The sequence below is a fragment of the Budorcas taxicolor genome, chromosome 6 (genome assembly GCF_023091745.1).
Source record: "Budorcas taxicolor isolate Tak-1 chromosome 6, Takin1.1, whole genome shotgun sequence".
Classification (NCBI taxonomy): domain Eukaryota; kingdom Metazoa; phylum Chordata; class Mammalia; order Artiodactyla; family Bovidae; genus Budorcas; species Budorcas taxicolor.
In genome coordinates, this window is record NC_068915.1 from 71,415,414 (window position 1) to 71,441,567 (window position 26,154).

At 39.1% G+C, this 26,154-nt stretch overlaps 1 protein-coding gene across 1 annotated transcript; it reads right to left on the reverse strand.

Annotated features, from left to right (window-relative positions):
• NMU (neuromedin U) lies at positions 1–25,295 on the reverse strand. The gene is made up of 9 exons (XM_052642343.1): positions 25,187–25,295; positions 17,849–17,907; positions 11,107–11,154; positions 7,235–7,294; positions 5,811–5,840; positions 5,669–5,719; positions 3,839–3,913; positions 786–839; positions 1–36 (listed from the first exon to the last, which is right to left on the reverse strand). Exons 1-9 carry the CDS (start codon positions 25,293–25,295, stop codon positions 1–3), a joined length of 522 nt encoding a protein of 173 aa, XP_052498303.1.
• Positions 25,296–26,154: the final 859 nt, after the last annotated feature.

Below are 26,154 nucleotides of genomic sequence, written 5' to 3' on the forward strand. Positions count from 1 at the left end.
TTAAATGTAACCTTCTGATCTTCTTCCATTGCGTGGCTGGAAAATAGTAAGTCAGAAACAAAGCAATGTAACTGAGGAGGAAAGTTAATTTTCATAGAAAGCAGACTAATGATCTCAATGAGTGGTATTATTTCTTCCTTATCTATGTTTTCCCTATCTATTATTTTCCTCCTTCCTTCAGTCCATTCTCCTCCAATTTATTGTTAGAATTAGTTTCCAAAATACAAATCTTACTACATAGCTCTGCTTAGACTTTATAATAATGTTGACATTCCTTAGCTAAATATTCCATTGGCTAATATTTCTTTAGCTCAATATTTCATTAGAACTTAAGGAGTAATATCAGGACTTCCCTAGTGGTCTAGTGGTTAAGATTCTGTGCTTCCACAGCTGAAGGCATGGGTTCAATCCCTGTTCACAGAACTAAGATCCTGAATGCTACATGGTGCAGCCAAAAAAAAAAAAACTTCAGGAGTAATATACCTTTGAGACACTTATTTCCTGCACATGAAACATTATGGAACTAAACTATGAAACAAGTGAATGCCATTTGGGGTATTTACTAACATGAATACTGGATTAGAGAAGAGATCAGAGATACCATAATATTAGAGCAATAACGTGGTAACAGAAGTGAATCTCAGACTGTAACCTTGATATCAAATATCTTGGGATAAACTTAAAAACAATTAAAACTTACAAGTCAATATAAATAAATACACAGTGAAAATACTTTTCAATGCTGATATTGATTGAATTTTTAAAGAATTATAGTACATGCATACCCTGAATAAAAAGTATCTTCTACTTTGGCTTGCAATAGGACCTTGGAGTTCTTCCTGGAAGAGAAAATGAGGATATTAAAAATCTAACAGTAAAAGTAAATGCAAATGCTTCTTGAGGATATAGTTATTTTCAACCACCATAATAAAATAAAGAGGGAATCAAGGATTTGGGTATATAATTCATATCATTAAGTAATTTTTGTATTTACACCTGAAGAATCTTCAGTGATACTAGCAGTAAGATCAGAGTGTTGTATTTTAATCTAATTTCCCTAACAGTCTAACAGATTCTATATTCAGGAAATTTGTCAATTATATGTATATTCATCAACAAGTAGGCAGAAGACATTTCATAGATAAGTAACTATATTTATAATCTCCTTTCAGCAATTTGTTAGAATAAAATAAATTCTTTATAGTACATGTTGTATGTGCTAACAAATGAACAGGCAAAAAATATAAAATAGTACTGTGTCATAGCTAAAATATACAAATACAGGAATTTAAATTGAAATTGAGGGATAACTTTGGTAAACTATATTTATTCATTGAGACTTCCGAGGAAATTTTCCCCATATACTTATATTCACTGAAATGGTAATTTAAAAAAAGTAGGAACAAACTGATTATTGACTGTGGATATATTTTGAACTGTTTCTTTTTTCAAACATTTCATTTTGAACTTAATAGAAAAATATGTAACATTTTATGATTTCTATAGAGTTGGTTCTTGTAGCTTCCTATTTTCAAAAGCTACTTATATAAGTATCAGGACAGTAATCACTATGAAATTTGTCACCAAGACCCTTTTCAAATATTCCATAAACATAATCATATTTTTAGATTTTAAGAAATGTCCCTGACAGCTATTAAAATTTTGAAATCCTTGCTTTATAACAAATGTATATTAAATTCTGAACATTCTATACCTAGTTCTCATCCTGACTATAAATCCCCCTCAAATTACTTTAAAGATGGAAAATTTTAATATTTAAAAATGTAAATATAAAAACTATATATTTATTTGGTTATATAAGATCAGCTATGTTTTTATATTAAGCAGAGAAAAAGAAAGATAGGATAACATATAAGTTAAAATGTGCCCAAATTTAAAGTTTTCAAACTCAAACACACAGTTCTTTTTAGTTTTATCATTGGCAATAGAACAGTATATAAAAGAATTTGGGAGGTAACGCTAAAAACCATGTTGGGATGGAGGTAAGGATGTCCAGCAAAGAAAATGTAAGGAAAGTGTTTGACTCTACTAAAAACTGAAAATTCGTTTAAGAACCCAAAATATTTCACTATCAAAAATATGGTTTAAAATTCGGCGATTTAGGCCCAGAAAAAATACTTAAATGTAATTTTTTTTTTTAATTCGTGTTTTACTTTCTTTTCTCATAGATTCCTAGGAAACCTAGCCTGCTGTGAAATACTTTTAGGAGCTATCGTTTATCCAATAAGATATTACTACCAAGTTAGAGTTCAGCGCTTCAGCCGTGTCCAACTCTGTGCGATCCCATAGATGGCAGCCCACCAGGCTCCCCCATCCCTGGGATTCTCCAGGCAAGAACACTGGAGTGGGTTGCTATTTCCTTCTCCAATGCATGAAAGTGAAAATATAGTCTCACTCAAGGTGGAACACTGAGACAAAGTACCACACTGGCCACACTACTGAGTAGTTTTGATTTTGCAAATAATAACACTGAAATGTTGTAGTAAACTAATAATTTTGCTGCTGTATTTTAAGAAACTGGATTTTTAAATTACAATCTTATACTATTCATAAGTCAAGAAGACTCTTCAGAAAGTAAAAGTTAATTCCAAAAGCATATATTATTTCTAGAAAGTTGACAACTGATTTGATTTTTTCATGTTGGAAATTCTAAAATTTTAAGGGGCTACTACAGTTCCTCTTCCATTTCTCATTAAAGTTGGCAGCAGTATTGTCTTCCATGATGGAAGCTTAGTTCAACCATGTAAAGAATTTATGGAGGAGATAATGATCACAAAAATAAATTTTGAGGAATTTATTTGCCTAAACTGTATGCATTTTTTAAAGTATTTGAAAACTTTTGGTAGTAGAAGAATAAAATTAATATGGTACTTAAGAAAAATTTAACAGTAAAATAATAGAAATATTCAAGATTAGACTACCAAGGGAATAGCATAGTGGAGAAAAATATTTCCCTAAACTAGAAGGCAAGAAATTGTTGTAGTCTCTAATCCCACTCACTACTGTGATCTTGGGAAACTCCTTTAACTATTCTGAGTTGTTTTTCTTTTTGTAAACCAGGCATAACAATACTTATGTAAGTATGAACAGAATTGTCAAAAGAATAAAATGAGATCCCGTAAGACTGAAAACTATAATGTATTCCAACAATGGAAGGCATTACATAAGAACAACGTGTACAAACTTCCATCATTGAGAGAATTAGGATTCTTTTCAAAGGGCAGTAAAAATGTCAAAATTTCCAGTTTAAAAATATGTTAATTCAGTTATATTTACCTTAAACATAAGACACTGAATTGGGGCCATATTTTTGCTAATTGTGGAAAAAAACAAAATACCTACATTTAATTTCTGATATATTTACTTCATCAACATTATTCTTACTAATGCTTTACTACCTGGATAGAAAGCTTGTCATTCAAGCCACATGTACACAGAGGGGTCAGTAAAGGTCCTTGATCTTTTCTCCTATTCCTATCTAATGACTCGATAGGAATGTCCTTTCTCTGCCATGTCCTTTCTCAAACCAAGAATGAATAGGTTTCCTCACTGGGAGGGGCCAGTCCTTGAAAGGAAGTCTAATCCAGGCTCTCCTCACTGCCCACAGCCTGAGTTAGAAGGGATATATTATGGGGAGGGGGACAGTTCTCCTCTTCCTGAGTGTGAAAATACTCCTGCAAACAAGTGCTCTTCTGTAGGCTACCTGGCTGTTACATGAGGCTTATCCAGGAGATCTTATAAACCACCACCCCTAGGAACAAGCAGAAAGGGCTGCCCCACACAGAGTGGCGAAGCAAGTGTGCAGTGAGTTACATACGTCCAATCTGAACCTCTTCATTCTTCTCTCATGCAGTTGTGGGACGAGCTGCAGCAGCGGATGCAGGACAGAAGACTGAGAGACACGAACACACACACGTGATGAGCACAGAGGCTCCTCAGCATTGGGCATAAAGACGGCTTCCTATCTGTTTTTGTTTTTACCCACTATCCTCGCTCCAGCCAAAAAAGAACAAGAGAGATGTGACCTAAGCATTTCAAAGAGCCGTGGATAATAAGCCAAGAGATGGAATAAAATTTGGCAGTTCTGTGCTGGGAATCTCAATCATTCCATTGATGAAGCTCTTTCCTGAGGGCCTGAACTAAGGGAAACACCTGCCTGTATCTTTGAAAAGCAAAAAGCTGCCTATCTGCTTCCAGACTTACTAAGAATGGTCTGGGATAAATGAAACCAACTCTGTGAGAATCAGTTTTTCATCATGAACATGTTCATCTGGAAGATTATACTATACACACATCTAGTAATCTTCTTTATAAAATATATATTTCATTTAAAACTGAACACGTGGAACAAGACAACAGGAGACACAAAAAATGGCAATGTGTCATTGATAGTGAAAAATGTGACTAAGATACATGTTTCCAAGACGTCAAGATGCCAAGCAGAAGAAAATGAAAGCACATTTGAGACATGTGGCTACTTGATACGGTTTCATTCAATGGAACCTTCTCACAAACATTGAATTCATTCATCAAACGGATTACTTTAAGCTGTCTATAATGGTTACCTGTTAATCAGTTCAATGTGTATTTGGTTTAAAGCCCATATAACCTAACTTTCAACTCCTCACACATAAGAGAAGTTGTATTCAATGAGATAAATATTTAAAACTAAGTTTATAATCACGTTCCTACAGGTAAACATATGTTTAAAGTACACTATGTTCCTCATTCCATAAAATGGTCCATGATAGTGAGTCACAAGCTTAGAAAGAATATTATAGTCAAGTAATTTTTAAGTATTCTAGATCGAAACACTGAAATAGTTTGGTTAGCACTTTATAAATCCATGCATACAAAAAGAAAACCACCACTACAGCCACTACAATTAGAAAACCACCACTATAACCACTACAATTTAGAAGTGAAATGAATTAAAGTTATTGGTATCTGGCTAATCTGAGAGAATAAATTCTCAAATTAAATGCCTAGTTATAAATAAGGAGCTCTTAGGAATATAAGTCAATATTTCTGAAAAAGTAAAAGTGTTGGTAACTCAGTCATGTCCAACTCTGCGATCCCATGGACTGTAGCCCACCTGGCTCTTCTGTCCAAGGGATTCTCCAGGCAAGAATACTGGAGTGGGTTACCATTCCCTTCTCCAGGGGATCTTCCTGACCCAGGGATCGAACCCGGGTCTCCCACATTGCAGGTAATAATTACATTTTTGACAATCATCTTTTAAAATATTTCTTAAAATGACTTTGCATAAGTCTTTTTCCATTGAAGTAATCAACATCTAAACCAACATGATTTACTTAATCATATTTGCTTTTTTTTGGCCTCTAAAATGTAAGTTACATGACACTTACTGCCATTATTTCTAGTACCTAGAATTGTCCTTGGCTTGGTACATAGAAGATACGCAGTAAATAATTGTTGAATGAATAAATGAATAGATTTAAAGTACTTGTAGCTATTGAGATATAAAATAAATGTATAATAAATACTGAATTGCATTTGTTCATTTATATATACATGTTTAAAGAAAAAAAAACATGAATCTTGATCTAGCTCTATGAGATAAATTGCAAAAACAGTTTTTTTAAAAAAATACAAGTGATCACTAATAGGTAATTCTACAACTTACCACAACATTTGAATTGCCCAACTTTCGAGTCTTCGAATAATGAAATAAGAACTGTTAAAAAAAAAAAGTAGTGAGCTTTACTATGAATGATCAGAGGTTTCCTGATTATTTTTAAATGTATATACTTGTGAAATCATCTTACCCTTTTGGTGTTATCTTTTTCATCTGTTTCCTGTTGAAAAGAGATTTATAAATATCACTATATTATATTAGAAAATAATAAGAAATATGTATAAAATATTATAAATGTAGAGTATACAATTTATAATTTATTATAAGATTATAATTCTTAAAACATGTGCTACATATGTTATACATAAAATATAAGACTGAAATTAGTTAAGTACATATTGTTCTAAAAATAAACGGGCAATTAACTAAAAACTGTTTATAGATAAGAGTATGAAAAAAGGTCTCTACTACAGCATTATTCATAAGAGCAAAAAATTGGAAACATCCTGAGTGTTCTGTAGTGGTGGAATGGGAAATTCTGATATGATCACATGATAGAATATGCAGAGAAGAAGACTAGAAGGAATCACATCAAATTATTTGTAATTGTCACTGCATAGTAAGACTTATCAGTTATTTTTGCTTCCTTCCATAAACTTTTCTAGAGTCCTCTCTCATTCCAAAAATTTAAGAGTGAGACATATCATTCCCTTTTTGTTGTTCTTTTCTGTTCTTGTTTGCTTTTAATGTAAACAGAAACTCATGGGTAAACACCATTGTCATATATTTTCTGTTAATTAGATAAAAAGTCAATTAAGTGGTTTGGAAAATGTCACCATTAAAAACACCAGAAAAAAATACAGTTGTAAACAGTTTCCAAAAATATTTATGCTTCTAAAATATTGTTTTCTTTGAATTACTGCATGTGTGAGGTATGGAAGTCAGAACATACCAGCGATAATAGGTTAAACTACTAATGAAAAATATTTTCTAAACCTGAGGCTTTTATCCTTAATAAGGTAGTTTTAAAATTAGTTCACCTACAAGATACAGAACATCAACTGAGGTATGGCACATTATGCCATTTTTCAAGTTTCCATTGCCTCACTTCAGGACAAAAAGTTCTCCCAGAAGAATCAAATAATAATTTTAATAAGAAACCAAGACATCACCGTAAGAATATAATTTTCAAACCGACATGGACAATATAGTTTGCTTTTTTTTTCATTATTAATGTCCTCTCTGACAAGTACACTGTCCTAACCTCCAAGCTTAGAAAAATGCATCTGTTCTCCATCTGTAGTATGATTCAGGGAGAGAGAAAGAGCCAAAATGACCCCAAATTTCTCTCATCAGAACTAGAACACATCTTATACTTGAGAGGGACATGTGATTTTCCAATTGGATGATTGCAAACTCCACTAATATGACCCTAAATTCTCAGGCATCAAAAAACTGAAGTATTTGTTTCTTATACAAAATCAACTTATGTTCGTTCTTATAGCTCCTCTTAGCATGCTTCCTAAATTGAATGTATTTTCTTCCAGGAGGAATTCCGAGATATTTCTGAACAATTGTTTTTTGCCTACAAATTAAACACAATTTGAACCTTACCTGGGGCTTTGGTAGAGTCCGCATAATTGTGAGGCAAATCTCCTCCAATGCATTGGATGCCTAATATAAATAAGAAGATACACAGACGATGTTTCTGCTTTAACAATATTTGCACAGAAGAAATAACCATAAAATGTCAGGATCGTGAGGATATATATTTCAATACCCTAAATAGAATTATTCTTGTGGCCCATTGAAACTTTTTAAATTCTTCAGTTTCTCTCATGACAAAAAATTTGGCTCCTAAAAATAAAACCGTCTTTCCAACAAGGAAAAAAAAAAAGCTATATATTGCACATATGCACTGATTAAGTCTTCCGTTGTGAGTCCAGATACAAAACTTCTCAGTATTTGCTAAAATTCTACGACTGAGAGTAAAGAGGGAAGTGCAAAAAGAGGGGTTATTCTTCTCAGCTTGCTGCAAAGTCTGAATCTACCTGCCAAAACTGTGAACCTTGCTGAATTTACTCATTATTGGCTAATTTGAGAATCCTGCAATTGTTTGCAAACAATGGGAGTTTGGATGGGAGGAAGCCCAGGCCATGCACAGCGCACCTAAGCTGAGTTCCCACCCTTCCAGGCTGCTGACTGCACACCCCAGGATCAGGTTTTTCAAAGTATCTGAGCGTAGAAGCAGGGCAGGGCTCCTGTGGCTCACAGCCAGCGGGGTGTGGTTAGGAGGAGCACAGAGGGACAAGCAGGGACAAAACCTGCTTTGCATAGAATTCAGCATAGCCACATCAGAAACAATTGATTATTTAATAAATATGTATTGGAAATAATAAGGTGAAATGGGGTGGGGGGCATCTGTGGAGTTGAGCAGCTTGCAACTCAAGAGCAGTGCAACTTCCATTTCTCCTCTTTATTAGTTGTGTAACCTTAGGCTGGTTGCCTAACCTATCTCAACTTCAGTTCCTGCCATCATAAATCAAGGATGGCAACATCAATGCAGAATTCTTGGAAGGATTACATGAGGTAAAGCTCTTGGCACAGTGCCATAGACAGAGCAATTAGTTAACAGCAGTAGCATTAAAAAAATGTGTGATCTGTAAAGCTTGATTTACAGCTGCAGTTACTGCTAATTCAGAAGATGTGTCATGAAGGACTATTCAGGGCCACCAAGACCCTTGCCCTTGGCACACACATGTTTAACAGGGTAGGCTATAGCTTAGGGATACAGGTGGAGTCATGAAGCAGCTTCTCTGAACACCCTTCCTAGCACGTCAGAGGCCTGCTTTGTTCTGTTTGCCTGCCCAGTGCAAATTGTTGGGATATTTATTAACTATATTAAATGGTTCATATGTATATAGTATTTCAGTAAATTATAAAACATTTTCAAACACATAATCCACACTTTGTCCTTAAAGCACAGCTTGATATATACAGGATGGGAATTATTATTCTCACATATAAAGCAAGTGAGATTCTAAGAGACTGTGACTTACTTGCCCAGTACCACACACAGCTAGGTTGTCTGACCTAGTTTTGCACTGGTATTGACTGAAAAGCCTATGATTAGGAGTTAGATGAGAGAAAAAATAGAGTGTGAACACTGATATATCTTTCACTTTTTCCCTTCATGGTTGGGTATGCGGGTCGCCCAGAAAAATCTAGAAATAAATTCCTGAAACTTCATTTTACGGCCCATCTAGAAATGCTGCAAAATACAAAACAATAAAAAAGTCTAGTGATATCATGTGTCTCAGCTCAAAGAAGAATAAATTCAGATATATGGGTGTTTCCTTAGAAAACAGCTTCTAAGTCAGATGAGGTGTGGCAACAACACTGAAGGCTGACAGAAAAAGTTTCCAAACGAATTATATTTCCTCCAGCAACTTTTCACATGAAGCCAATATTCACCGAGCTGCAACTGTTTAAGGATTTTTCTCATATGGGATTTTTAATATTTTATTTTTTTATCATGGACCTTTTGAAAGAACCTTTATTTTCTATTTGATAAAAATGTTTTGAAGAACTCTTCAGAGAATCATACACATAATAGCTAATGTGAAAATTATTTTTTTAATGGTATCAATTAGTGTAAAAGATTTCATAGTAAATTTACCAAGATCTCCTCAAAAGGCACACAGTCTCCAAAGCCAATAAAAGCCTAATTTACTTTTATGGTTTTTAGATGAGTGCTTTAAAATTCATCCTTTTAATTTTGCAGACATAAAAGTGATTCTGAGGGTGCTCCTGGATTTTATATATAATGCAAAAGCTTGTGCGCTAATATCCATCCCATGTTATATATCCACCAAGGTTCCTCAAGCAATTTGAAATATCATTCGTAAACGTCAACCTATTGTGATTCTGATTTCTCTTTACCACCTAATGCCTGTAACTTGCTGCAAGTGGTCCTCTGCAGGCTGAGGAACCAGTGCAGCAGCAGAAATGCAGCACTTTACAAGGCTGCTACTCCACACGGGCCAGGATGACATTCTGGAAGGACTACATAAAGGACAGGCACTGCACCCTGGCCAGACCCTGCAGTGGAGTCACCCCAGGCACACAGCTGACTGCACTGAGAGAGGCTGAGCCAAGAGCCTCTGCTGAGCCCTCTCCTCTGATCAGGAGACTGTGATGCTGATTCAGAAAGGTAAGACACTAAGGCTAACTCTGCTACACCGGCACTGAGAGACAGAACTGAAGACAGAAGGAGCAGCATCCAGCAGAGACGTGTAAGGACACACTTACTTCCCACTCCTCCCCATGTTTTTGAGATAGGCGGGGACCCAGGACCTCTTGCTGTAATGCTTGTACCTGAACAAAGCTCTCCTTGAGCAACCAAATACAAAGAAACTATATGGAACTAAAAATAACTGATGTTTGGGCAGTTGGGGCAATTTATGGACAAAAAGATACCAATAGACCAAAAAACCCAACCGCTACTTCTGAAGCGGCAGGAGCAAAAGCAGGAGTACTGAGTCTGCACTGGACACCACCAGAGAGGTGGGCAAAACACCTAAGCCATCCCTCCAGCCCAACCCCTGGACACACCCCTACGCCCACTCCATATAAGGAACCAGTCCCCACCCCAACACCCAGGGAGCGCGAGCAAGGGAACCTTTACTTGTTCTTGCCCCCTCTGCTGCAACAGGAGCCCCCAAAAACCTTTGTCTGAATTTCTTGCCTGGCCTCTAGTCAATTTCTACTTATTGGGGGAGGCCAGGAACCCTGGGTGGTATCACTTCCAGGTATAGGAGCTAGACTAATACTCCTCTCTCCCCAGCCCTCTCTTAGGTGTTTCTTGTGGGAAGAGGAATGAGTTAACCTGATGATTGGCAGCAAGAAACTGGGCACATTCTGTTCAGCCCTTTCCTGCTAGGTAGCCAGTTCTCTGGCCCGTTGTTCTTGCCTTGTCACTGCCCTGTGGCACAAAACCTGATTCTGGCCGAAGGTTTGAGTCATTGACTAACCTCAGTTTAATTCTGGGGGTAGTTTTAGTAAGGTCAGTGTATCTAAGGCCCATTCACAAACTGACTTTTCAGTTACAATGATATTTTTATCTCCTAAATCTGACTCTGTAAGTTCATCTCTCCATGGGTTGAAAACTCAATTGAGGGACCAGGATATTAGTCCCTTAATATAGCAATAGACACATTTTAACACAGAATTTCATTTTGAAATTAGCATTTTACTTTCGAAATATGGGTATTTTATCTGCATATCTATTTTTCTTAGAGATAAAGCCTAGCACCTTACATAAACTCTTGTCACTCATTATTACCTGCCGATGATATAATAATTTCTAATATGTTGACATGTTTTAATAAGTCCATAAAATCATGACAGGTCCAGAGGGAGAAATGCAGCATTTCAGCATGACACAAATGCTTACATCACTCTGAAACAACTCCATTTGGAATTACCTGAGGCTGTGGATGCATGGATAACAAAGACAAACAAGCATCATTTATCTGTAAAAGAAATGAAAATTCCAGTTACCTCCTGGAAACAGACAGACAATAGCAAAAAAGAGAAAGCAGATTGTATAGTCAGGTTACTCATTAAAACAGCCCTGACTGTTCAGGACTCTGGATTTGAGAGGGAGGAGCCTTTTAAATTATCTAAAGAAGTCCTGGAATTGGAATTTCCCCAAGATCTGACCCCAGGCACAGGGGTATACATCCCCATTTCTAGTCATAGGGATCATCAGAGACAGAGATGCTTCAAACATTGAGGGGAAAAACTTTTAGTGTTATTCAGCCTGAGAAATGTGTGTGGTGACTAAAGAATGGCCTCAAAATTAAGGAGCATCCTGTTACGTGGTTCTTTACTACATGTAAATCTAAGCACATCATCTAAACTAACAGGAAAATAGCATATGTGCTAAACGATAAAGAGCATACACTAAAAACTTTTTCTTACACAACACGAGCCATCTTTTAGTTTTCTATCAAGAAGCCAGCATTAGAAAATGATTCTATTTTACAGTGAAGGTTTATTGACTATGCTTGGCAACTAGCTGTCCTCAGCTTTTATCCTTAAAAGAAACTTTGAAAGATTTTAAACTGTAGTATAAGAGATTTATATTAATCATTAAAAACTGTGCTGATAAGTTAAGCACTAAGCTGGGTGTCTAGAGTAATTACTGGTATTTATTATTTTCAATTCAGTTCAGTTGCTCAGTCGTGTCCGACTCTTTGCGACCCCATGAATCACAGCGTGCCAGGCCTCCCTGACCATCACCAACTCCCAGAGTTTACTCAAACTCATGTCCATTGAGTCGGTGATGTCATCCAGCCATCTCATCCTCTTTCGTCTCCTTCTTCTCCTGCCTCCAATCCCTCCCAGCATCAGGGTCTTTTCCAATGAGTCAACTCTTCGCATGAGGTGGCCAAAGTATTGGAATTTCAGCTTCAGCATCAGTCCTTCCAATGAACACCCAGGACTGATCTCCTTAAGGATGGACTGGTTGGATCTCCTTGCAGTCCAAGGGACTCTCAAGAGTCTTCTCCAACACCACAGTTCAAAAGCATCAATTCTTCAGTGCTCAGCTTTCTTCACAGTCCAACTCTCACATCCATACATGACCACTGGAAAAATCATAGCCTTGACTAGACAGACCTTTGTTGCCAAAGTAATGTCTCTGCTTTTGAATATGCTATCTAGGTTGGTCATAACTTTCCTTCCAAGGAGTAAGCGTCTTTTAATTTCATGGCTGCAATCACCACCTGCAGTGATTTTGGAGCCCCCCAAAATAAAATCAGCCACTGTTTCCACTGTTTCCCCATCTATTTCCCATGAAATGATGGGACCAGATGCCATGATCTTAGTTTTCTGAATGTTGAGTTTTAAGCCAATTTTTTCCCTCTCCTCTTTCACTTTCATCAAGAGGCTTTTTAGTTCCTCTTCACTTTCTGCCATAAGAGTGGTTTAGTGGCCTTTTAAAATGGGACTGGAAAAAATGTGACTGATTCTTGTCTGTCTGAGATGATTTAGGTTGAGCCCTATTTATGACATAACATCTCAGGGGTCGCCTTTTAATTCTAGAATTGTTTGTTGAATTTAATTTCTCACACTTAACTGAAGGGAGGATAATTATATCCTTTAATCATGATTTCTTCAGCTCCTTATTGTTTCCAATAAACATAAAGTAAACTAAAACATGAACTAAAATATCCACGTCTCTAACTTAGAGGATAACAAAAGTATATGTGGTAACGTATAGCATTACAGAAAAGCATATGTTTGTGTCTCCTTTTTATGTTCACAAAACTTGTATTGGGAGGATTGTTTTATTCTATTTGTCCCTTGTGTCCAGTCACCTGCTCCCGCTTCTGAAGATTCTTTTCAGAATCTCTCTCTCTCTCTCTCTCTCTCTCTCTCTCTCTCTCTCTCTCTCACACACACACACACACACACACACACACACACACACGGTAAACTTCTTGAGGTCAGGGGCTATTTAACGTGCTCAAATAAGTGATCAATAAATATTCTTTAATTAAATTGTATTGAGCTTGTAGGACATAAAAAGAAGTCAGTTGAGAGAGGAAAACCAAAAGAGTTTTTAAGCTTTAAAAGGTTTTTTTCAGCTTTGAATTGTGACCAATGCTTAGTGTATCATCCCCAAATGCAATTAAGTCTGCCTTAGTAGGGTAGGAGGAAGTAGTCCCTCCCCCAAATAGTGATGTTTAGGTATCTGAATATGTTATTTGCTCAAGAGAGAGCTGTCCACCCCCAGCCCAGGCAGCCCATCTGTGTGAAGTAGTCAAGTCCAAAGACCCTTGAAACTCAGGGTTCACTAATCAGTGCATCAATATTGCTTGAATAAAACCATCAGAATAAGAAAAAACTCCAGTTAATCAAATTAGTAGATAATTACAAAGCTTTTCAGCCTTTGCACTCCTTTCTTTAAAAGGCAGAGCTGTATTACCTGCTGTCTTTCCCTTTGGGAAAGCACTTGTTCATTTTACTCAGTTTATGGGCCTGATGGTTTTAAGGACCACTAACTGCTTTTGAAAACTCTGTGGAGTCCATTGATTAATCCCTTTGAAAATGGTTAGGTCTCTGTATTTGGTTTGAAAAGTACGTATTTCTAGTGTCTGAATAGCTTTGTAATTTTGAAAACCTCTGGTAGAAAGCTTAACTATATGTTCTAAACATTTTACTTTTTAAAGTATTTTTTATAAAAGAATTTATAGAGGTTTACAACTCCATTTGATTTTGCCCCCAGCGTTATCATCTAAAAGTTTTTTTCAAAGATTTTTCACAGAAATATAATTTCAAGCTAAAATACATGTTTTTATATTCTACATTAATATCTATTATCTAATTTGTCATCTTATTAATATATTTCTAGCATGTGTTATTGGGGATTCCCTGGTGGCTCAGTGGAAAAGAATCTGCCTGCCAATGCAAGAGACTTGGGTTCCATCCCTGGGTAGGGAAGATCCCCTGGAGAAGGAAATGGCAACCCACTCCAGTATTCCTGCCTAGGAAATCCCAGGGACAGGGGAGCTTGGTGCTACAGTCCATGCGGTCACAAAAGAGTTGGACATGACTTAGCGACTAAACAACAACAAGCATGCATCATGATATACCAAGGCAGAGGCCCTTAAAAGAGATTTTATGAGTTTCTATGCTATTTAAACAAAGAGTCGGACATGACTGAGTGACTTCACTCACTCACTCACTCATGCTATTTAAGACTCTTTAGTACTCGGTCCTTACCATCAACCTTTTCCATCGTGTATTTTGTTAGGGGTGGCTTAGGTATAAACGTATTCTCCTCACTTTATAGCTTGCCATCATCATTGGATATGCTTTATTTATTTATTCTTTTATATTTCCCTTGCCTACTCTGATGTGTATCCTTTGTTTGTTTATGTTCTTATAAAATCTGTACTGTTGTTTGGTGTGTGTGTATAATATTCTCTTACTTTTTTTTTCTTAATACTATGAGATCACTCTCTGTTCCTGGATGCCTCTAGTGTGTTGCTCCTAACTACCACAGAGTCCTTTATAACGTGCACGCGACTCATGTTGCCTACCTACTTCCCAGTGATGGATAGCCTGTTCCCTCCACCCACCCCATTACCTCCTTGTGTCTGTCCCCATATACGGTTCTGTAGGAGAATATGTTTGGGCTGCATACCCAGGAGAGGGATATTCTAGAGCATGGGGATATCTAGGTGGCTTTCCAGATGGCTGTTCTCAGTGCTGGAGGCATGTGGTTCCAGGCAGTTCTGGTCTGTCCTGAGCACAGGTCAAAGAGGCAGAGTCACAGGTGATTGCAGTTAGAAATACTAAGTTTTGAGTGTGCTTGAATGGTGAATGACAAAGGACAATGACAGCATACTGACAATGTCAGCTAAACTCTCCAAGCTTTAGTCTCACTTCCACCAGTTCATTTGTCTGTTCTTACACCCTCATTATGCCTTTTTTATTAGTACAGTATAGTATTTTTTGATATCTGGTAGGGAAAGTTCCTTAGCTACTGGCAGACCTTTATTTTTCTGTATCAATTGTAGGTTAAATTTATAAATTTTCCAAACAAAAGTTAAGTGGAATTCTGATTGGGGTTACATTGATTTTATGGAATCTACATAAACTATTTGGGGAGAATCAATATTTTTCTTACATTAAATTAATTGTTCCATCCAACAGCAAAGAATGTCTCTCCAAATATTTGCATTATCTTCTAATTCCTTTATTAAAATTTGATTTTTTCATATAAGCTATTGTGTATTTTTGGTTAATTCCTAAATACTTATAGCTTTTGTTGCCATTGTGAATGATGTAGTATTTTCATATTACTTTTTCTTAGTGAAAAGCAATGTTAGTGATTCTTGTATATTGGTATTATATCCAAAACTCTGCTGAATTCTCATCCTAGCTCTAATAGTTTCAAGTGAGAAATTCGTTAATGTAATTCATCACGATTATAGATTAAAGGAGAAAAGGCATGTCAACTTAAAAAAATGCACAAAGTGAAAGCTGCAAGTTAAGTTTTATTTGGGGCAGTAGAAGGCAATGGCATCGCACTCCAGTACTCTTGCCTGGAAAATCCCATGGACAGAGGAGCCCGGTGGGCTGCAGTCCATGGGGTCGCTAACAGTCACACATGACTGAGCGACTTCATTTTCACTTTTCACTTTCATGCATTGGAAAAGGAAATGGCAACCCACTCCAGTGTTCTTGCCTGGAGAATCCCAGGGACAGGGCAGCCTGGTGGGCTGCCGTCTCTGTGGTCACACAGAGTCGGACACGACTGAAGCGACTTAGCAGCAGCAGCAGCAGCATGAGGACTGTAGCCTGGGAGACAGCACCCCAGTTAGCTCTGAGAAACTGCTCCAAAGAGGTACTGGGAAAGGACAATTTACATGTGATTTTGGTAAAAGGAGAGTACATGCAATCAAGTGCATGTTTTTTTGAGGAGAGTTTCTGCTGGTCTTTTGAAGCTTCTGCTAGTCACAAGAGACAATTGTCATCATGAAGGGTTTTAGTGCTTTTCTAGAGAAGAGGAGATATAAAAATTCAGATCATAAAACCAGTTCCTGAGAATATCTAACTATCTGAAGACTTGTCCTGCCAGTTTCCTGAAGCACAGAGTGCCTCATTTCTGCTCTCCACCCTGAACTTTTTCAGGAAGTGTTGAAGGTCAGCAGCTACAGCTGCACACGATTTAAACCTTGTAGAGGTAGATGGCAAGCACCCACACAAGTGCCAATTTGTGGTTGACAGGCATATTGCTTATCTCAGTGTTGGTGCAGGTAAAATATTTGATTAAGTTCACATTCTATTTAGGATTAACAAAACTCTTAAGAAAGGAGAAGAGAAATTCCTTAACTAAGTGAACATTATATAGCAGAATTCTAGAGGAAATTTATACTTTACAGAGATCCTTTAGCTACATTTACTGTATGTAAACATAGTACTGGAGGACTCTGGCCATTGCTTGGAAGAGGCTTTCCTGGTGGTTCAGATGGTAAAGAATTTGCCTGCAATGCAGGTGACCTGGGTTTGATTGCTGGGTTGGGAAGATCCCCTGGAGATCCATTTTAAATGGATCCTTTCTAACTTATGGGAACTTTCTTGTCTTCTAAGACACAGACTACATTTTTAAATGCCCCTATTATCTTCAGAAAGAATGTGTATACTATTTAGTACATGTTTTTTAAAATATTTCTAATAGCTCAAATTCATGAATTGTGTTGTTAGGTCTTTGACATATTTACTTATGTGCTATTTCCTTTAACTATCAGTTTTGAGAGAGGTATATTAAAATCTCCAACTACAAATGTTCATTTACCTATTTTTCCCTGAATTTCTATCAATTCTTAAATAAGTTTGGAGATTCTTCTGTTAATACAGGCTTCCCTGATAGCTCAGTTGGTAAAGAATCTATCTGCAATGCAGGAGACTCTGGTTTGATTCCTGGGTCGGGAAGATCCCCGGAGAAGCGGTGGGCTACTCATTCCAGTATTCTTGGACTTCCCTTGTAGCTCAGCTGGTAAAGAATCCACCTATAACGCAGGAGACCTGGGTTTGATCCCTGGGTTGGGAAGATCCCCTGGAGAAGGGAAAGGCTACCCATTCCAGTATTTTGACCTGGAGAATTCCATGGACTACAGTCCATGGGGTCACTTTCACTTTCACTTCTGTTAATACATATTAATGATGGCTGTATCTTTTTGCTCTGTTGCTCTTTTATCAACATATGTTTATCTGTTAAAATGGTTCATGTACTTGAATTCTATTTTATCAGATGTTAAGACTGCTACTCCAATTTTTGTGCAGTTCATATTTATTTGGTGTGTCATTTTCCATTCTCAACCACTTTTGGTTTTCTACTTCAAGTGTGACTTTTACATAGACCATATTGCTGAATCTGTTTTTAACATCTGGTCTGATAATCTCTTTAAATGGTGTATTTTAGCACATTCATATTTATTCTCATTATTCTATTATTAGGATTTATTTCTGCCATCTTCACCATTTACAGTATTTTTGGTTTCTTTTCATCTTTCTTTCTTTCATTTAATAAAAAAATTATGAATTCAGAATGTTGCTAAAATCACAAAGCTCAATTACATTATTTCACTTTACCATGATAATTTTAAAAAGGGTAAATTTCCACTAATTTGTGTAATGATAATTCTTTACCTCATTCCACAACCGTAATTCTTGTTCAGGCTGTAATCCTTGAGGCAATACTGGAGCACCTAAAAATAAAGTTATACTCACAAGTTAATGTTACAATATTTCTCCTAAAACTAAGCATTATATATAGTTCATTTTTGGATGATATTTCTCATTTTTCACTGTATATCATCATTCTCCTAGTTCAATTAGGTATCTCCGGATTTGACTTAGTATAAGGATTCCCTGGTGTTTTAGTTGGTAAAGATCCCCCTGCAATGCAGGAGACTGGGGTTCAGTCCCTGAGTGGGGAAGATCCTCTGGAGAAGAACATGGCAATCCACTCCAGTGTTCTTGCTTGGGAAATCCCACGGACAAAGGAGCCTGGAGGGCTACAGTCCATGGAGTCCCAAAAGAGTCGGACATGACTTAGCGACTAAACCACCAGCAACCAAGGAGACATAATTATTAAAGAAACTCTAACAACATTACAAAGACATTACTCTCAAGAGTGAAAGACTTATATGTCCACACAAAAACTTGTACATGAACATGCACAGTAGCATTATTCATAATAGCCCCGAAGTGTAAACACTCCAAATGTCCATCACCTGGTGAAGTAACAAAATGTAGTACATCCATACAATGGAAAATTGTGGTCCATAGAGAAGAATGAACTATTGACATATGCTGCAACAGAGATGAATCTCAAACAGATTGTGCTAAATCAAATAAGCAAATGCAAAAGATTATATTTATACATATAAATGTATGAATCCATTAATATGGAACATCCAGAGAAGGCAAATCTATAGCGCTAGATCACTGGCTGCTTAGGGCTGAGGGTAGGAATGGGGACTGACTGCAAATGGACATAATAGATCTTTGGAGGGTGATGGAAAATTCTATTGTTGTGATAGCCACACAACTCTTTCTTTTCTCTCTCTCTCTCTTCTTTTTGGTAGAGATGAATCAATACTTCATTTATTAAGGAGAAGTAAAATTACTAAAAGTTTTGTAAAACAGAGCAAAAAAAGTAAGAAATCCATTCTACTTAATTCAGAATGCTTGAAGAGTCACTTATGCCCCTATGTATCATAATGCAGGAAGAAAAATTTATTACAGACACTTTTTTTTTTTAGTTTGGGTTTAATGCTGGCTTGACCTGAATATTATAAAGAAAGATATTCAACCAATTGAAATAACATTTTTCAAGTAAGACAATGCCTCCAGGGTATTCCTAATGTGATTATGAAAGAGAACTTAGATGATGAAGTATCACATAAAATCCATGTAAATGCATGAATACAATGTTATAGCACAACTTTATGTAAACTTTACGTTTATTTGTATGTAAATCACTAGTACTTGCTATAACTAGTGGGGCTTCCCTGGTGGCTCAGATGATAAAGAATCTGCCTGCAGTGCAGGAGATCAGGGTTCAGTCCCTGGGTCAGGAACGTCCCTTGGAAAAGGGAATGGCTACCCTCTCCAATATTCTTGCCTGGAGAATTCCATGGACAGAGGAGCCTGGTGGGCTATATAGTCCATGGGGTCGCAAAGAGTTGGACACAATTGAGTGACTAACACTTTAACTGGAAGTCTGTACCTTTTGACCACCTTTATGAAAACTTATTTATACCATAAATCACAAATTAATTTAAAAAACAAACAAAAACTCTCAAAATATATGAAACATATTTAAAAAAAGGTGATGGCAGATATCCTTATAGGATAGAACTCTTTCAAATCAATAGAAAAAAAGGAAACATGAATAGGCAAATGGCTGCTCAACTCTTTGCTACTGCTAAGTCGCTTCAGTCGTGTCCAACTCCGTGTGACCCCATAGACAGCAGCCTACCAGGCTCCTCCGTCCCTGGGATTCTCCAGGCAAGAACACCGGAGTGGGTTGTCATGTCCTTCTCCAATGCGTGAAAGTGAAGTCACTCAGTCATATCCGACTCTTAGCGACCCCATGGACTGCAGCCTATCAGGCTCCTCCACCCATGGGATTCTCCAGGCAAGAATACTAGAGTGGGTCGCCATTGCCTTCTCTGGCCCAACTCTTTAAGTCCACTTAAAAATTACTGAGTTACATAATTAAAACAGATAAATTTTATGGTACATAAACTGTATCTCAGTAAAGGTCTTTTAAAAAAAGAATTACTTGTTAAGGCCTTAATTATTGTTGAAATAAAATGTTAACTAGCTTATAGCCTCTAAAGTAATATTTTCTTCACAGGTTTAATTTTCTAATTCATGCTGTATAAATTATAAATATTAAATGCAATTATTGTTTATTATATATATATACATTTATTCTTACTAAAATTAAGAAAATACCCTTTTGTGAAAATGAAAGTGTTAGTCTCTCAGTCATGCCCAACTCTTTGCAACTCCATGGACTGTAGCCCAGCAGGCTCCTCTGTCCATGGAATTCTCCAGGCAAGACTTCTGGAGTGGGTTGTCATTCCCTTCTCCAGGGGATCCTCCTGATCCAGGGACGGAACCTGGGTCTCATGCGTCGCAGGTGGATTCTTTAGCATTTGAGCCACCAGGGAATCCACAGGCACTATGTCAAGCATCAAAACATGTCATGTCCTTAAACCTTTAAACCAACCTTTTAAGGTAGCCATTCTCCTTATTCCCATTTTAAGATGAGGAAACTGAAGGAAGGAAAGATTAAATAATTTGTCTCAGGTCACCAAAATATATACGTAGCAGAAGCAGATTTCAAATCAGTTCTGCGTGCAGGCTCGGTCATGTCTGACTTTTCGTGACCCGATGGACTGTAGCCCGCCAGGCTCCTCTGCACATGAAATTTCTCAGGCAAGAATATTGGAGTGAGTTGCCATTTCCTCCTCTAGAGGATCTAACCCAGGGATCCAACCTAGGTCTCCTGTGGCTCCTGCATTAGCAGGCAGATTCTTTACCACTTGAGCCACCTGGGAAGCCCTCAAACCAGGTATGACCGATTCCAAATCCTAACAGATTTTTCCCCCTAATTCTGCCACTTTTCAGTCAAGTCTTGCTTTGAGGTCACTCAAATTTATGCTGTTATTGAAGCTAAGTTCTAATAAAAGTAACAGTATTTAACTACATTTTCTGTACCCAGCATTAGAAGTAACTTACATGGATCATGTAGTCCCTAGTCAAGAGTTCATTTATTTGAATCCCCTTTCATGGGACAGCTATTCTAAGTACACAAACAGTCTTACGCACTTCTCAATTATATATTTCTTATCCTAGCCCAAAGGTATATCTCAAAGTCACTATTGTCTGGTGACTGTTATTCTAAGTTGATTCTGTTTTCAGAAACGGATAAAGCTGAGCTTCTCAAATTTTTAGACAAAACATCTGGTGATCTGACTAAATGAGATTCTGATTCAGTGATCTGGGTACAAGTCCAAGAGTCTGCATTTCTAGCAAGCTTCCTGGTGATAAACTGATGCGGCTAGTCCATGGATAACAGTGAAAAGCCAGAGGCAGTGAGCACTGTGTTGCAGAAAGAAACAGGATGCCTCTTATTTGACAGAACTAGGCAGCTCAAAGAAACGTTTTAGGTGTAAGCTTTTTAACAAGTCTGAATAATTCCAAAAGAGGGATATAAATATTCTCATGAAAAAAATCTAACAGGCCATCGGACCATTCCTTATAGCTTGAATGCATTACTCACCTATTGTTACTAAGCGTACACAACTTTGAAAAATAGGAAGGTGAAAGAAAGGGCGATAAAGGGAGAGAGCAGTATTTGATTGAAGAGAACCAGAGTCGAGTATGATGCAAGGAAATACACAAGGAATTTCACTTGTTGGATGCAGTCTTCACCTGCCTGTACTTTTGATTTCTCCACTCATCATACCAGGGTTAATCTCTGTTTGACGGGGCATTTCTGTTTAAAGAACACATTTTCATATTCTTTCTTTGCTTGACTATCCTCCACCCTCCAGTAAAAGTGGAAGCACCCCCTACCAACAGCCTTACCAAGACCTTTGAGACTTTGTCTCCTTCCATGTCCCCAAGCTGGCCCAGGCCACACCAAAACTGCCACTGTCTAACTTAGTCCCAAGTATTTATATAATAAAAAAGGGATACTTTGTGGCTGTTACACAAAACACATAAGCACAGTCTCAGGGTAGAAAGGTTAGAGAAACCAGAATTTTTAAATGTTTACCTATAATTTGTAGAAAAGCGTTAATATCCTATGGCTGAATCCAAACATAAGAGGAAAAAATGTCCCCTTTGTCTATTTGTTAACTAAAGTTGATGCGCTTCTCCTCTCAACATACCCAGGATGTGGGCTTTACATTATCAAATAGTAGTGCTAGACACTTTCCCAAATACTGTCAGGACAGTGCCACTCTCTTCTATATCCTGAAAACAGCATTGGATTTTTTTTTTGTTTTTGCTTTTAATTTTTATTAAAAGTAGGACTTTTATTAACAGTAGAGCTTCCCCGGTGGCACAGTGGTAAAGAATCTGCCTGCCAATGTTGGGTTTGAGCCCTGGGTCCAATAGATCCCCTGGAGTAGGAAACGGCAACCCACTCCAGTTTTCTTGCCTGGAAAATTCCATAGACAGGAGCCTGGTGGGCTACGGTCCATGGGGTCACCAAGAGTTGGACACAACTAAGTGCACACACACAGTTGACTTACAATGTTGTATTAACAACTGCACTATTTTTGATCAATTTCAAGATATTTATACTTAACACTATCTCATAAAGGGAAATCTTTAGTTTTATACTGAACAATATAACTAATGCAAATAATATGGATCAACAGCTTGTGCATCTGTAAATACACCATGTGTAACAGAAAGAAAAGCAGATCCTGCTATTCTAAAAGTAGTGTCCATTTTCTTTTCTCATTGCTAGTACTTAGTCAGTGTAGGATTTGGAAATCAGAAATCATTACTGCTGACTGAATTTCAAGAACTATTTCATGAGTAGGAAAAGACACTTCTTAATTTAGTCTTGAGCACTTCATCACTTCTTGTCAGAGGCCGTGTCAAGAGATAGTTTGTTGCAGATATCCAAAGGTACCTCTCTTTTAGGAAATTTCTGTCTTCATTTTAATGTTCTTTGAATGGTAAACTGTTTCCAGCCACCAACTCTGTGGCTGGCCCTTTACCTTTTTATTGCCATTGCAGCTCTGCTAACACATTTTTGCTGAGGATGCTACACTTATTGACACAATTCCGGCTCCCGCCCCCCCCCACCCCGCCCACCCTGTTCCGGCTTTGTGGCATTTGCTTTGTTTTTTGATACATCCACTTGCACCTTGCATAATGATTAACCTTGGTGAATTGTCTCCCGGCTTGGCTTATGTATGTCAAGCTTCCCCTCCAGTGCTAATTGTCAGGGCTCAGGAATATAGCAGATCACCAGGGAAGATCAGATGAGAGTAAATGCACCCTCTTCCCTTCTCATCACATTTTTAGAGAGATAAAATTAATTTTTTAGTATTAACAGCAGGTCTGAAGGGGAAAGAAGACACAAAAGAGTAGTCTAGGGGGATTTCTGGGTAGGGAAAGAGGTATCTCATCCCTTAACTTGAGAAACAGTGGGGATATTTAAGAGATGACTGGTCAACCAGCAGATACCTTCTTTTGGAAACAACACCCAAAACTTGCTGTTTTTAGAAAATGGCTGCTGCTTCCTGTAGTTTCTGCCCAATCACCAGTAGCCTGAAAATTCCCCTGTATCCCCCTGCTAAAAGTTCTCTCTCACTGATGCAAAATTCACTGCAAGCATATAGTACTTAGCATGCATGGAAAGTATATTTGCTTCGCAGAGAAAAAATTAAACTGTGACCATCTGCTTTCTGAATAAGGTAGATAAAAGCGACCATCCTAATTTTACCAATAACAAATTTAAAACGGAAAAAGATTAACGTGACTTTGCAAAGGGCATGCTGTATCGCTGCTGAATATGCGATGGAGAAGGTTTATAGGTCTCCTAGCTTCTACTGCTTACATTTCACAACCAAATTACCCTGCTTTTCAAGCCGAGGAGTGAGTAGTCCCCACCTCTCTGAATCTCAAATGCCCCAAGGAAAGGGGGAAAACAATGAAAGGACAGCAATAAAAATAGCTCTATTAGGAAAAGAATGATGTGTCAGTTCCCCCACCTCTAAAAGGGGGCTGGGCTACAGGTTAGGGAAGGTTCCCACACTAATCGCTTCAAGTCCTAACATTACGGACAACGATGAAACGGCCCTCCCTTACACTTACTGAGAGGAGAGCAGAGGGAAACTAAGGGGACCCGTTGCGGATCTAGAAAATTCAAGATCTTAGTAGGGCTACCGCTGACCCAGGAGGGCCTTAGCTCAAAGCTGGGAGATGAGAGATGGTCCCCTCAGGCTACTTGGAAAGGTAACCTTAAGGGAGAAGGGAAGTGATCTTTTCCACTGGAACAGGTTATATCTACCCTACCCCAAGTCCCAAGCTTCGGACACCCCTTCCAGACCTTGCTTTTGCTTTCCCCCCATCTTCCCTCTAGGCCACGGCTTCACTGGTGGTTCAGATGGTAAAGAATTCTGCCTGCCAATGCAGGAGACCCAGGTTCAATCCCTGGGTCGGGAAGATCCCCTGGAGGAGGAAATGGCAACCCACTCCAGTATTCTTGCCTGGAGAATCCCAAGGACAGAGGAGCCTGGCGGGCTACGCTCCGTGGGGTCTCAAAGAGTCGGACACGACCGAGCAACTAACACTTTCACTTCCTCTAAGCGAGGCACAGAAGTCCTTGTTACTATCGAATCGTAGCTGCCTTCAATGGCTTTAGCTGCAGCAGTGACGGAAAGGCGGGCTTGCACCCTTGCTTCTCCAATTCTACATTCTTGATCCGGTGTGGAATAACCTATGAGGCACAGAGCCCACGCTCGCCCTTTCCATTCTGCTAGAAAGGGGCTTGTTACTGCTCAGGGTTACCTGAACAGTCCGGGAGCTCACTCACCAAGAAAGGTGAGCACTTTCCAAGTCGACCTCGCATCACACCCACTCTAGTTTTGCTTCATTGTCAATCCCTCCAGTAATTGTAATCAAAGGACAAGCGTTTTAATTTTCACTATTTTAACTCCCGTTACCCATAAATCAAGCGGGCTGGACATCCCGAGTCTGAGGGGGCTGCCCGGCTTGGGAGATTCCCCCGGCCCAGGTCCAGGCTCGAGCCGGGCCACAGACATGTGCGCCCTGGCTACCCTGAGGTGGCGACCCGTGCGCCGCGGCACGAGGGTGTGGCAAATCCCACCAGCCAAGAGTAAAGACGAGGAAAGGAGATAAGAGATCGAGGAACGGAGCGGGGAGAAGAGGCACTGGACTGGACGCGGCGCGGGTGTCCCAGGGGGCGCGGGGTCCTCTTACCTCCGCAGTCGTCCGCGCAACAAGACAGCAGTAGCAGCAGCAGGAGCGGGGACCCGGCGGCCACATGCCCCGCCGGCGGCTCGGGGAGACGGCTCGCGGCTCGCAGCATCCCGGGACCCTGCGCTGCACCTGCCGCGCGCTCCGAGCAGTGCTCCGGTTGAGCTTCCGCGTCCCCGGCGCGCTGTTCTCCCGGCTCCGCGTCCAGACAGACCGCCCCACGCGCTGCCAACTTTTAAATCTCGCGGACACGTGAGCTGAGGCGACTAGGTCCCCGCGCGCGCGTCACCTCCCGCCCCCGGCCTTCCTCGCGTCACTCCCAACCCGCCCCACCCCGCACCCCATGCACGAGTTTCTGACTCAGGGTACCACGCATCTTTCAGCCTCCTCGCCCTAGGGTCTCTGGAATGGAGGGTCATAGAATTAAAACGAAGCATGTCCGTTCCCTTCTTTGGAAGCACTGAAGGGGAGCGGGAGGGGAATGCAAACCAGGCGGCCAGCAGAGGCTGGTATCCCGGCTTTTACACTTGGTGGTGGCGATGCTCTGCCACAGAAGACCCGTCTGCACCCTCCCCGGAAAGCCTTCTCTGCCCCACCCGACTGTGCGGCACCTCTTGTCCAGAGCTCCAGGAGCCACCTCGGTGCAAGCACCTCTGTTCTGTTGCTCTGTTCATCCCCAGCTCCTGGTACACGCCCAGGGAATCTTAGAGCAGTACTGGCTCATGGTGGATAGTTAGTTCGTGTTAGTCGCTCAGTCATGTCCGATCTTTGCGACCTCATGGACTGCAGCCCACCTGTCTCCTCTGTCCATGGAATTTTCCAGACAAGAATACCAGAGGCGGTTGCCATTTCCTTCTCCAGGGCATCTTCCCGACTCAGGGATCGAAACTGGGCCTCCTGCACTGCAGGCAGATTGTTTACCGACTGAGCCACCAAGGGAAGGTGGTGCTGTGCTTAGTCGTTCAATCACG